Below are 13,344 nucleotides of genomic sequence, written 5' to 3'. Positions count from 1 at the left end.
ATATACACTCATGTTTATACCAGCCCAATTTGTAATAGCTACATACTGGAAACACCCCAAATGCCCATTAATCAATGACTGAATAAAGAAAATGCAGGGTTATTTTATATATCTATATTGGAGTATTACTCTGCCATAAAGAAGTATAAACATGACACTTTTCTAGGCAAATGGATACACCTTGACACCATACTCTTAAGCGAACTAAATCTTTCATACAGGTATGTTTAAATAATGCATTGTTTTTCTGGTGTGAGAAACCATAAGGATAAATAAGGAACAAAATGTATAATATATATCGGGAAGTAGAAAGAAAAGTTTCAAATGGGAAGGGGAGCAAAGGTGGGAGTGGGAGATGGGAAGGTAGAAAAAATAGAGCAATACAAGAAAAATGGAAACAAAGCTTTTGTAAATAAGGAGGTGAAGTGGGGTTGAGGGGAGGGGAGAGTGGAATGAGAAAAAAGAAAAATCAAGATACATCATGTACAAGTACAAATTCCCTATGATGTATCAAATTTATTTATAAATAAAATCAATGACCCATATTTTAATCCCAAGAAGCTAGAAAAAAAGTAAATTAAAAACAAATTGTTCCTCATTTACACTTTCATTTTCTCACACCAGAGAAACTATTTGGTATTTATATATGTCTGCCCTATTTATTTCACTTAAAAGTATGTCCTCAATGTGCATCCGTTTAGCTATAAATGTCTCTAGTTTCACATTCTTTATGGCTGAGTAGTACTCCATTTTATTTATTTATTTTTTAAAATCTCCTTTATCCAGTCACCAGTTGATGGGCACTTGTGCTGTTTCCAAGATTTAGCTATTACAAACTGTGCTGCCATAAACATGGGTGCACATTTGTGGCTGTGGTTCGATGCTTTTAATTCTTTTGGGAAGATACCCAGCAGGTCAATAGCTGGGTCAAATGGAACCTCTACATGAAATATGAAAAAAGGTCCAAAGGGGAAGTGGTAGGGGTAGGAGAAAGGAAAGAAGGGAAAGAAAAAATATGAGAAAAGGAAAAACTGGAGGCAAAGCCTTTGTAAATAGGCAGTGGTGGAGGGGCTGAAGGGAGGGCAGGGGAATGAGAAAAAAATAAGAACCAAGATTTATCATACAAAGGTACAAATTCCAGGGCTGGGGATTGAGCTCAGTGGTTCCACCACCTGCATAGCAAGTGCAAGGACCTGAGTTCAATCCCTGGTACAAAAAAAAAAAAAAAAAAAAAAAAAAGGTACAAATTCCCAATGATGAATTGTATACCTAAAATTTACCAATAAAGTTAATGAATTTAAAAAACACAATTTGCTATAGTTTGGATTTGGAATGTCCTACCAAAGTCTTATGTGTTGAAGGCATGATTCCCAGCTTGTGGCTCTATTAGGAGGTGGTGGAAAAGTTAGAGCATGGATCCTGGTCAGAGGATTTGTCCACAGCCTTTTCTCTCTGTCTGTCTCTGTCTCTGTCTCTTTCTGCTCCCCACCCATCACCATAAAAACAGGAGCTTTACTGTGCCACGCCCTTCTGACATGATATACTGCCTCACTGTGGGCCCAGAACAATAGAAACAAATAACTATGCATTAATGCCTTTGAAACCATGAGTGAAAAGAAATTTCTCCGGATTTTAAGTTGTTTTTCTCGGGTAATAATGTCATAGCAATGGAAAGCTGATTCAGACACAAAAGTATTATTATGGAAATAATAAGTAGAATTAATAAAGCAGATAGTCAGCATAACACTGAGACATCAACAAAGCCAATTATCAGTTCCTTAAAATAGATGATTGATAATAATATGCAGTAGGCAGAAAAAAGAAAAGAAAAAGGAGAGTTATGAATTTAACTTCAGATAAAATGTCTTTATTAAGAATTATATTTTACAGGGCTGGGGATTTAGTTCAGTGGTTCTGCTGCCTGCCTTGGAAGCACAAGGACCTGAATTCATTCCCTGGACTGAAAAGGAAATTATATTTTACAAAGGCATAAAAGAAATGGATAAGCTATACATATATGTGAAGCATTCTAGGCGATGAAAGCAGAAAGTACAGGGGCCTAGAGAGGTAGCACATATGATTTGTTCAAAAGTCAGACAAAATAAAATGTGAGGGAGGGAAGTACAATAAAGAGATGAGCGTTAGAAAAAAATTAAACTGTGGATTGATCATAAAGTAAGATGTCCGACTGTGAACAAAATAACATATTGGAGACAGATTAAATTCACACCTAGAAATTAAATACATTCTTACATAATCTCTCTGGCCACTGTATTGAGAATTAATATACTACAGGTATGTCAGTAGTAGGGGACAAATTCAGAGACTGCTGTAATAATCCAGGTGAGATATGATCCTAGCCATACTGCTGGAATTGAAAAGAAGTTGTCTGATCCTGCATTTACTCTTGGGACAGAGCCATCAAACCTCACTGACATACAGTATATTTAATATTCTTAAAATGAAAGAGTAGTCGATTATGAGTCCAAATTTTTATATTGAGCAACCAGCAGAATAAACTGATCATTTATTAAGATGAAGAAATCTATAGAATAAACAGAGTTAGTGGTTAATATCAGGAGCTCAGATTTGGGAATGATAAAATTGAGTGCATACTACAAATCCCAGTGGAAAATTGGAGAAAGAAACTGGATATGAGAGGGATTTAGAGGAGGAACACATGCCCAGTTTTGAGATATAAATCCTGGACTCTCTTATCTTATAAAATAATTTTTAAATCTAGGAAATAAATTAATGAGAATAACTAGAGAGAATATATAAACACAGAAAGAAAACTAGTACAACTAATCCCAGGGAATTTCTAGAATTTTGAGAGAAGAGAAGAGATCTGTAAAGGAAACAGAAAGTGCAGATAAGAGAAACAGGAGGCAAATTGGGAAAGTATGATTTCATGAGGACAAGCGAAGGGAAAAACAAAACCTATGTCACAAGTCACTGATGAAGACAATGCATGAGAAATGGAGAGGGATTTTATCAATTTAGAGGTTCCTGTACATGCTGAGAGGTGTAGTTACAGCTGATTGGTGGCAGAAATTCTAGATTTACTAAGTTTGGAAATAAATAGTAAGAGATAAAAAGTAGATATCAATTATGTAATTATTTCAGGAATTCTGACATCTAAGAAGGTTAATTTTCTAAAATTGAGAAAAATGAAGGATAATTTTAGTTAAATATTGAATGTCAATAAGAACAATTTTGGGGCCAGGGATTTAGCTCAGTGGTTCCGCTGCCTACCTGGCAAGCACAAGGTCCTGAGTTAGATCCCTGGTATCAAAAAAAAAAAGAATTCTCAAAAAGAAAGAAAAAAGTACCAGTTGTTCTTCAAATTTAGCAAATTCCATAATAAAATACTTGGTACCATCTGATTTACTTCTTCTTCAAACTTAGTTATTGTCTTTTTCTTGTTAGCTTTTCATTCTTTACAGTTAAAAGATATCTAAAACCAGGATATTTAATTGCTTCCCAAATTTCATCTATATTTATGACTGCCACTTGTTTCCTTGATTTCTATCATCATTAATCTTTAAAATATTCTAATCTATGAAGATAGAGCTAATTTATTTCATTTAGCTAAAGGAATCACATTCATCTCAAAATGGCTGCTTTGTCACTTTCTACTTAATCAACAAAGAATGACAGTTCTGAATTCCCATAATTTTACTTTCTATTATATCCACCAGTTTTTAAAACTGAATACCAAATTCAGTTTTGGGAAAATAATAGTTTTTTACCAATTCTGATGAATCATCATTTGAAAAAAAATGTGATCATTATATAACCTGGAAATTATGCAATTATGAAAGCAATAAACAGAATTCCACCCGTGATTCTGCTTCTTGTAGAAAGAAACATTTTGTGCCATTATAGGTGAGCACTGCAGTTAGTCAGACAGACTATTGGTTTTTCCAAGCGTTTTCCTGCACAGGACAATGATCATTATCTCGATGCAAAATGGCTGAGACACATTTCAACAAAATAGCACACATTCATGTGATTATGAAAACATGATCCTTCACTGAATACATGGAATCTTGAAATGAATGCTTGTGTCCTAATGTGAATAGATGTAGTTGAACAAAGATGTTCCAAGAGAACCAAGCAAAAAGAGAAGTGAATGTCTTTGATCTTATAAATAAGCTGTTGGAAACAGAAGTTTACATAGTAAATATCTTTGTCTAGAATGGGTGACTTCTGATCTTCAGGACCTATTAATGATTTTCAAATTGACCTTACCTTTATTAGTAATTGTTTCCATTAAGTTTATCAGTATATTTTAGGTATACCATACAGTTACATTCATCACTGGGAACTTGTACACCTAAATGACATACCTTGGTTCTTATTTTTTCCCCATTTCCCGGCCCTCCCTTCCACCCCTCCACCCCTACTGAATAGTTTCTCTGGAGTGAGAAACTAAAAGTGTAACTAAGGATCAAAATGTATAATTGATAATGTGAAATAGGAAGGAAAGGTCTAAAGGGGTAAGGTAAGTGGGAGGAGTAGGGGAAAAGAAAGAAGGCAAAGGAAAAAATATGAGAGAAGGAAATATAGAAACAAGTTCTTTTACTAGAATTTTTTGATATGGTGCTAGTGATTGAACCCAGAACCTTACACATACTAGGCAAGAACTCTACCACTTAACCACACTCCTGTTTTGTTTTGTTTTTAATGGACTGTCTCATCTGGGATTTTTCCTTTAAGAGATTAATATAAATGACAAGAAATTCTTATTAATTTTAAAGTATTTGGCTTTAGATTTTTCTATTTAGAATAACTGACTACATATTTTAAGGATAATTTTAATTATTTGTCATTTTTATTAGATTACATAGTGTTAATGAAAAATATTTTCATTGTCTTACAATGTGATTCTTTCTTTTATGAATATCTTATTAAATGCATCATATTCAATAAGTGTAATTTTTGATTAATAGGTTTAAGACAGTTACTATTTCCAAGGATTAGACCTGAATTAGAAGTGGTCAATCTGCTATTTTTACATAGATTCACAATTGTATGTCTTTATTTGGGTTTATATACAGTGACAAAACAAAAAAAAATTAAGATGTATGGTTTAATCTGCAATGTCCCTTAAAGGCTGGTGTGTTAAACCTTGGTTGGCAGTCCGCGGTACTTTTGCTGGGTGATGGAAACTTTAAAAGGTAGGCTCTAGTGGAAGGTTTTATGTCATTAGTGTTATACCCTTGGGTAAGATTGTGTGAGACCTTGGTCTCTCTCTCCTTTGTCCTGACCATGAGATGAACAGGCCAACTGACCATAAACTGAAATCTCCAATACTGTGAGTTGAAGTAGATGCTTCCTCCTTTTCAGTTGATTATTTCAGGTACTTTTTTTAATAACAGAAAGCTAAATAGCATATGTAAATTGTTCAAAATATTATATAAGCCCACAGCTTCACCTTGCAAATACATTACTAACTAATCCTTTAATGAAATAAACACTTGTAATAAGATCCAAATGGTATAATTGACAACGTGAAGTAGGAAGAAAAAGGCTAAGGATATAGGGGAAGTGGGAAGGGTAGGGGAAAGGAAATAAGGGGAAAGAAAAAATATGAGAAAATGAAAAAATGGAAAAAAGTTTTTGTAAATAGGGAAGAGAGGAGGGAGTGAAGAGAGGGCAGGGACAAGGGGAAAAAATGAGAACCAAGACCTGTCATGTAAAGGTACAAGATCCCGATGATGAATGTAACTGTACTGTATACCTAAAAAGTACCAATAAACTCAATGAGAAAAAAGAAATAAACACGTGTATTTATAGAAATTTCACATAATTTTTCTTTCTTTAAATCTTAAATATTTAATTAGATGTTTTATGTCTCTCCAAAATTATCACTTTTGAAAGAAAAACATGAAGGGCTGCATTTTCTACACTGCTTGTCTTTAGTCAGATACTATGACTGTGCATGTTAATCAAAATTATCTGTAATGACACAGTTCTCAAGATTTAAATGGCAAACAACTTATTAACAGACTGGCTTAGGTAACATATTCTGGGAACAACTTCACAAAAACACGAGTCTACTAGAAACATGGAAAGAATAGAAAACTAACACATACCTTAAGAGGTAAAAGAAACTTTTCTTTCAGGAAGTTTGGGCCAAAAGTAAAATGATTCAGCGATGTGGGTTTTATATCCCAGGTAGAGTGATGAGAAGATATTTGATCTTTCTAGATGAAAATACCAGCAACAATAGTAATTATGGTAATGATAATAAGGAAAACCACGCATGATAAAAGGGAGAGGAAAGAAAGCAATGCCCCTAGTGGATATTTGGGTGTACCATCCAGATGCCCTTATTCTTTTGGACTGAGATGCTCATTCCTCTAGCACTTGAGGGTATTGAAAATTGTTATGTTTATAGCTGAGCATCTTTCTCACAGATGACTCTTGGCTGAAAAGAACTGACTTTCCCAAAGTCATGGCCTATTTTCAAGAGACAGTCTGGATCCAATGATTGGTCAGTAGATAGGTATAAAAGTTTAGGACCCCTTTCTAATTTCAGATAGCACTGCAGGACCACATTAAACTGAGCTTCCTGTGAAATTGGCTAAACTATTTGTTGTGCTGACAGTACTTTTCAACTTCTACACATTTCTGCTTCCTTTGTTTTCCCATAGGAGTTGAATCTAAAACGGCTCCCCAATAAAATTTTTCAGAGAAATATTTACTTCATGGTCCATTCCTAGAAAAATCAATGTGCAACATTAGATATAAATGAATTGCTAACTATATGTCAAATCCTATTATTTTTCAAAATTTAATGCATTGAATCTTCACAACTTTATGGAATAGGTAACATTATTATGTCCACTTACAGATGAAGATACCAAGGCAGAAAAGGGTTAAGTAACTATCCCAAGGGCCTGAGTCTGATAAGTATCAGAAAGATCCAGTTACTATAAATTTACAACACATGCTCTTAACCACTATGCTATGATGCCTTTTAATCTTGATATACGGCTTGATTTCTGAAGTATTTTTTAAAAAGAACCTATTTGACTTCATTTCCATTCAATTTAATTTGAAAAATGACACCTCTTTTCACAAGAACATTAAGAAACTACTATGCTAAAATTAGAGCTTCTGTCCTCATTGCTCTTCCTTAACTTTGCAATTCAAGAATCAAAGCAATCGTGTAAAAACTAAGTCATATCCTACTATTTATCTGATCAAAATCTTTCAGTAGTTTCTCATTTCACAGTAAAAGCAAAATTATCACATGATAGACAGAATTATTTTATGGTAGAAGTATATTTTGTTGTTCTATTAGCCTCCATCACTACATGTCCCTCATTGTGACAGAAGTACAATTCTCACCCTATTGCAGCAAACTTAGCCATGAGATTTGATTTTGCCAATGGACTATGACAAATAATATGTTTGAGCAGAAGCATTAAGAGCTATCATATGGCCAGGCATGGTGGCACACTCCTGTAATCCCAGCACTTGGGAGGCTGAGGCAGGAGGATTCCTGAGAGTTCAAGACCAGCCTGGGCTACACAGTGAGTTCCAGAGCAGTCTCAACCACATAGTGAGACCCTGTCTCAAAAAACAAAAACAAAGAACTATCATGTGGATTTACTGTGGCTCTTTTTACCTCTCCAACAAGAACAGATTTTCTGGGTATGGATGGCTCCATTAGGTTGGTTACCTGAATCAAAACAAAATAAATAATACAGAAAATCATGAAGAGCATGTAAAATGAGTAAAAAACTTTGAGAGTTTTAAAAAGCCACAGTGTAACTTACGGAGAGCCCCATATATATTAATGGGGCCATTTATGATATGAAAAAACCCTCATCCTTCACCATGAAATATTTAATTTTATTTTCTACTAGTGCTCCTGAAGATTGAGTTCAGCTTTAACTCATGAGTGTAATAAAAATCCAATCCTCTTCCCCTACTCTCATCATTTTCTCTCAGGACCAATCTGAATACCCCAGGAATTAGGTTAGGTTAGGTGTGCCTCTTGTTAATTCCCATGAAACTATATATATATTCTGTATCACTTGTCTTCATTTTATGATAGAAATTTAATGTTTGTTGAATAAGTTAGCACACCAAAATTTAATAAATGTTTATTGAATAAATTAGTAAATAAGCATTGTTTAATTTATTATACCTTTATTTTTCATTACATTTTGTTACAGCAAAGCAAATACAGGTAAACATTGGTATACTTTACACAGTAGCAGACAGAAAGGGAGGCCAGCCACAACGTAGAGTCCTTTCTCAGTTGTTATATTTTTTGTTTGTTTAACATCTGTGAAGCTAGATCACTACACTGGTGAATTTTTTCAAGCTTTCAAGGAAAAGCCTATATTTATAGCTATATGCTATATATTCTTTTCCAGATAATGCAATGAGATGGAAAGATTCCCAAAGCATATTACAACACTATTGAAACTCTTATACCAAAATACAACAGAGACAGCAAGTGGTCAATCACATTTACCTTACCAGACAGTATATTAAAACAATTAAAACTTTTCATAATACCAAACAAAAACTAAATATGAAAAGACATAAATGGAACTGGAACACAAATATCAAACACAATATGTACCCCCCACACACCCCAAAACATAAGACTCAGGGCTCTAGGACCCAGCCTATCAAGGCCTCTGATTGCCATAAATTCCTCTACCTGACATTGTGAATAAGGATTTGCCTGTGCCCTGCCTGGGCTCTATTGGCCTCCTCCTCCATTGCCTCCCTGTACTGCTCTGGCCAGTCCTGTGGTTCCTTTCTTTGGATTCTGGCCACGTATCGCAGAGCTTTCATCTTGGAGGTTTCCAAGCGGGCTCTAGGGCCCCAAACAAATTCATATTGGACTGGATCGCTGTCAGGAACTCGTAAACTATCTATGTAGCGCTGACTCAAATACCTACAAGTAATCACATGCTTTCTTCCAGTTTGAACCCCTAAGCCTCGCAAAAATGCCCAAACTGCAGACTCCCTAGCATGATTGCCCATTATAAAGATGAAGCTTAGAACCTGCATCAAAAAGTTGTTGCCTGGCCTATTTGGACTATCTACGATCTCTTCAGCATCTTCCATTTCCCTTCGGTTGTACAGGGTGTAAGAGTGATTCCTGGGATCAAGTACCACTAGTTCTGTCCCATACACGTGGTTCAGAGTGCGAGCGGCACGATTCAGGAGGTCAGGGAACACTTTGCTGCACTCTCGGCCAATGTAGTACAGAATTCCTTTCTTTGGTATAGGCAATTTCGTTGAATCCATAAGCAGAAATAACTGCACCAGCTTCCTTGACTTGCCCTCCATTCTTGACTCAGGCCATGAATGTGGGGGGTATTTTGAGGGATAGCCAGAAACATCTGCATCAGGAGATAATAAGTCTGCAGGAATTTCCTCAAAAAAGGGCCTTCTAAAGTGAGGGACAGCCTGCCAGTCATCAGCAGCATCCCTGATAGCATCTTCCTCCAGAGCCTCATTGTATTGCTCTGGCCAGTCCATAGGATCTTTGTTATAGATCTTGGCCATGAACTTCAGAATCTTCATCTTGGTGGTTTCAAGGTGGGACCGTGGGCCCCAGAAAAACTCATACTCCACTGGTGTACAGTCAGTTATTGGCCTGTAGTCCAAGTAACGCTGCCACACAAACTCTACAGACAAAAGTCTCTTTGGGTTCCCAAAAATGGAAAGCCTCCTTTCTCGCTGCACCCCCATCCTCCAGAGCATTTCCCAAATCTCAGCCTCCTTAGCTTGGTTGCCATTCAGAAATATTTCTCCTAGGATCATCATCAGGAGGCCCATCTTGGGCCCATTTGGGCTGTCTTCTAACCCTTCAAAGGGCACAGGTCCCAGTTTGTTGAGCAGAATGTAGGTGCGTTCCTCAGGGTCGAGTTCCCTCAGTTCAAACCTAAAAATACATTCCAAGTGGGCTGCTGCTCGCCTGAGGATCTCGGGAAACTGATTGCGATATTCTTTAACAATATGTTGCCGCATTTCAGATTCCCGTATAGGGTACTTGCTCTGATCCTTCACCAGCAGAAACTGCAGCAATTCAGCTACATTCTGTTCCATAGGGTCCTGGGGTTTCAGAGTAAGGGCGACCTGGCTAGTGCCGAGACCCATAATGGTAATGGAGTTAGAGTTCTTATGGTCTCTCAGGACCTGGAACTCTATGGGGCCTTCTGCACCTTTGGGACCCTCAGAGTCCACGGATGCCTTGGCGACGCCAAGGTTTGGCAAAGCAAGGGAGCACTTGGAAGAGTGCGGGCTCCCAGATGCCCTGGAGCTCAACAGTGCACCAGGGTTCTCAGAGGCAGTGTGCATCCCAGATGTGCCAAAGCCCTCAGTAGCACTGGACATCCGAGAGGTGCTTGGGCCCTCCCCGGAGGTGGGCAGCCCCAAGACGCAGGAGCTGTTGCCAGAAGGGAGCAGCACAGAGGCGATTGGTTTCTCAAAGGCTGTGAGCGCCACAGAGGTGCTTGGGCCCTCACCGGGAGTAGGCGGAGTGAAGATGCTCCGGCCTTCATCGGAAGGCGGCAGCACCGAGGTGCTCCGGCTCTCACCGGGAGTGGGCGGCGCAGAGGTGCTGAGGCCTTCCCCGGAGAAGGGTGGCACTTTGATGCCTGACCCCTCAGAGACAGTGGGCGACAGGAGAGTATTGAGTTCCTCTCCGGAAGTGGGCGACACGGAGATGCTGAGTCCCTCAGAGGCGGCGATAGGCGGCACGGAGGTGCTCGAGCCCTCACCGGAGGTGAGTGACAAGTAGGTGCTCAGTCCCTCACCAGAGGTGGGCGGCACAGAAGAGCTCGGGCCCTCGTTGAAGAGGGGCAACTCAGTGGTGTGCAGCCCCTCAGCGACAGAGGGATGCTCGGAGGTGCTTGAGCCTTCAGAGGCAGTGGGCGGCAAAGGGCTGTTTGGGCGCTCAGAGGCAGCGATCGACAGGTCGATGTTTGGCCCCTCAGAGACTGTAGGAGGTCCGGAGGAGCTTGAGCCCTCAGAGGCAGCGGGCGGCACAGAGGTGCTTGCGCCCTCACCAGGGGTAGATGGCACAGAGGTGCCTGGGCCCTCAGGAGCGCAGAGGCCCTGGAGGATCTGGGGATCGCTGGGACCCTCGGGGACGTCTGGGCCTGGCATAGCAGCGGGGAGGCCGGGGGCGTTAGGGGCCTGCATTTCACCCCGGATGCTGCTGTTGTGTGCAGTGGCCTTTGCACTGCTGCGACGGCGCGAGTTCTGGCTTACCAGCGACAAGGTCCTGTCGACCGGCGTGTGGGAGCAGACACCGACTGGCCCGCGATCTAGTAGAAAGAGGACAGGCGTTAGGAAGGTGCCTCGGCACAAAACTGCCCTTAGCAGTAACGCCGCCGCTGCTGCTGCTGCCACAGCCAAACTCCCAAGCAACTTACTGAAGCTGAAATCAGAGATGATGCGAAAGAAGGAAGGTGCTGGCCAACAGCGAACGCTAGTCTCAGTATACTCAGCTTCTCACACCCCTCCTTCTGCCGCAGTCCGCGCAGGCGCAGTCGGGCGCTGCGACAAGGAGACCCCGCCCAGCCCAGCCCCTCCCCTGGGTTTAAGAAAGTGGATGTGGTGATTCTGCACCAAAGCAAGGAACAAACTGGAAGGAGGGGGGCTTTGGTAAGGTACATCATGGAGAGTGGAGCAGATAGGTAGGGAATAAAAACGGAGGGAATAACTACTTCTGAGTTACAGTATGATCAGAAGGCTTCTACACAGAGCGCCAGGCACTTCACAGCTTCTCAAAATTGGTAGCTAGTATCTTGATATTTGCTCTTTCCCCAAAACTGTTTCAAAGAAAATGTGCGTGGTCTCTAGAACAGCACAACCCTCACATCTGTCCCTATCTGCTGTCATTTTCTAACAGGTTTCTAATAACTCCTTTCCTAATGTGAACTGGGAAGGACTCTTCTTTAGAGTGCGTGAGGGCCTGGGATTTAGTCCTAGGCAGAAAACCTGGAATAAGCTTTAAAAATCTCACTATTCCCGGGCCCAACTCTTACCAGCGCAGAGGATTGCAGCTTACCTTGGGAAAGCCAGTAAAACTCCAAGGTTTGTTTAATCCTCTCACTCTCCACTCACCTGCCTTTTTAATAGGCCGTGTGTGAAGATCAATTGAGATACTGAGTGTAGATGATTGCTAACTTCTCCGTTTTACTCTGCTGCACTTTGGAGCAGATCCAATCCTGACCCTTTAATTCATTCATTCAATAAGCACTGATATGTCCAAAATTTATAGGATTCATTTCCTTGTCCTCAAGGAACTGGTGATGTAAAAGTGGAACTCAGACAAAATAAAGTGAAGCAACGTTTTCTAGAAGTTTGTACAGCATAAAGTAGAGAGCAGGGTCAGTTCCACCTGTACATCAGGAAAAGATTTCATAAAAGACTTCTTGAAATGATCAGTGGTAGATATTTACCAAAAGGACAAAGATGGAAAAACATTCCAATTGAAAGCAGCACAGTAGCAGTGAGTTGGGAACAGTGGCATTCAAAGGTTGTTTTCAAAAGTAGAGAAGGACGGGGGAGGGAGCGGGAGAGAGAGGAGAGGAGGCAGTGGAGAAGGAAAGAGGAGGGAGGTGGGAGGGGAAGAGAGAAACGAGAGATTATCACTACTGACTATTGATATGCTTGTACTTTGCTGCAAACTTGGCAATATGTGATGTTTCTTAATGTTGCCGCAAAAATCTGAGAGTAGAATTTCTTTATACTTCTTTGGAGAAGGAAAATAACTGGCAACAGCCACAAATGCCAGCATTTCTGTCAGCAAATGGAGAAGCAGCCCTACTTATGCCATGTGTGCATTTCCAGTTATGGGAAGTCTGATGCAGATATTATGCTTGAGGACTTATTCAGAAGGGGAAACCTGAAACTATAAGTTATTTCCAAGTCTCAGAAATAACTATTCCTAACCTAGGATACAGTGATTTCCAAAGTTGCTGAAGTTGTTCAAATCTTAAAACTAGCACATTTACTTCCAGAAATAGAACCTAAGAAAATAATAAGCTATATGTGCAAAGATCATGCTAAAATCATTTTCATTATATAATTTTTTCTAATATAGCAGCTAAACATTTTATGTATGTTAAAGAATAAGTTTTTTTAAGTTATGGTACTGAAAATGCAATACCAGTAAGTTATTATGATTATATTGAAGTTCTGTTTTTTATAATATGTAGTTGCTCTCAACAGGCCTGCAAAAAAGCAACTAGAAATTTTGATAATACCAAATGAAGGTATCAAAAGCTACCAAGACAGCTCCGGAAATCTACCAAGGCAACAAAGTCTTGAAAAGTCTCAGAAACAAAA

At 39.4% G+C, this 13,344-nt stretch overlaps 1 protein-coding gene across 1 annotated transcript in view; it reads right to left on the bottom strand.

Moving 5' to 3' along the window:
• Nucleotides 1-8,162: 8,162 nt before the first annotated feature.
• Nucleotides 8,163-13,344, bottom strand: part of Magee1 (MAGE family member E1) — a 9,511-nt gene continuing 4,329 nt past the window's right edge. Inside the window, exons 2-3 of the mRNA XM_010639041.3 lie at nt 11,424-11,501; nt 8,163-11,315 (exon numbers count right to left, since the gene is read on the bottom strand). Of these exons, the coding sequence (XP_010637343.2) occupies nt 8,689-11,315; nt 11,424-11,501 (2,705 nt within the window). The 3' untranslated portion in view covers nt 8,163-8,688. The remainder of the gene's footprint in view (nt 11,316-11,423; nt 11,502-13,344) is intronic.

The sequence above is a fragment of the Fukomys damarensis genome, unplaced genomic scaffold (genome assembly GCF_012274545.1).
Source record: "Fukomys damarensis isolate Sample0158 unplaced genomic scaffold, DMR_v1.0_HiC HiC_scaffold_39, whole genome shotgun sequence".
NCBI classification, from domain to species: Eukaryota; Metazoa; Chordata; class Mammalia; order Rodentia; family Bathyergidae; genus Fukomys; species Fukomys damarensis.
Note: the sequence above shows the minus strand (reverse complement) of the source record. Positions and strands in the feature narration are given on the sequence as shown.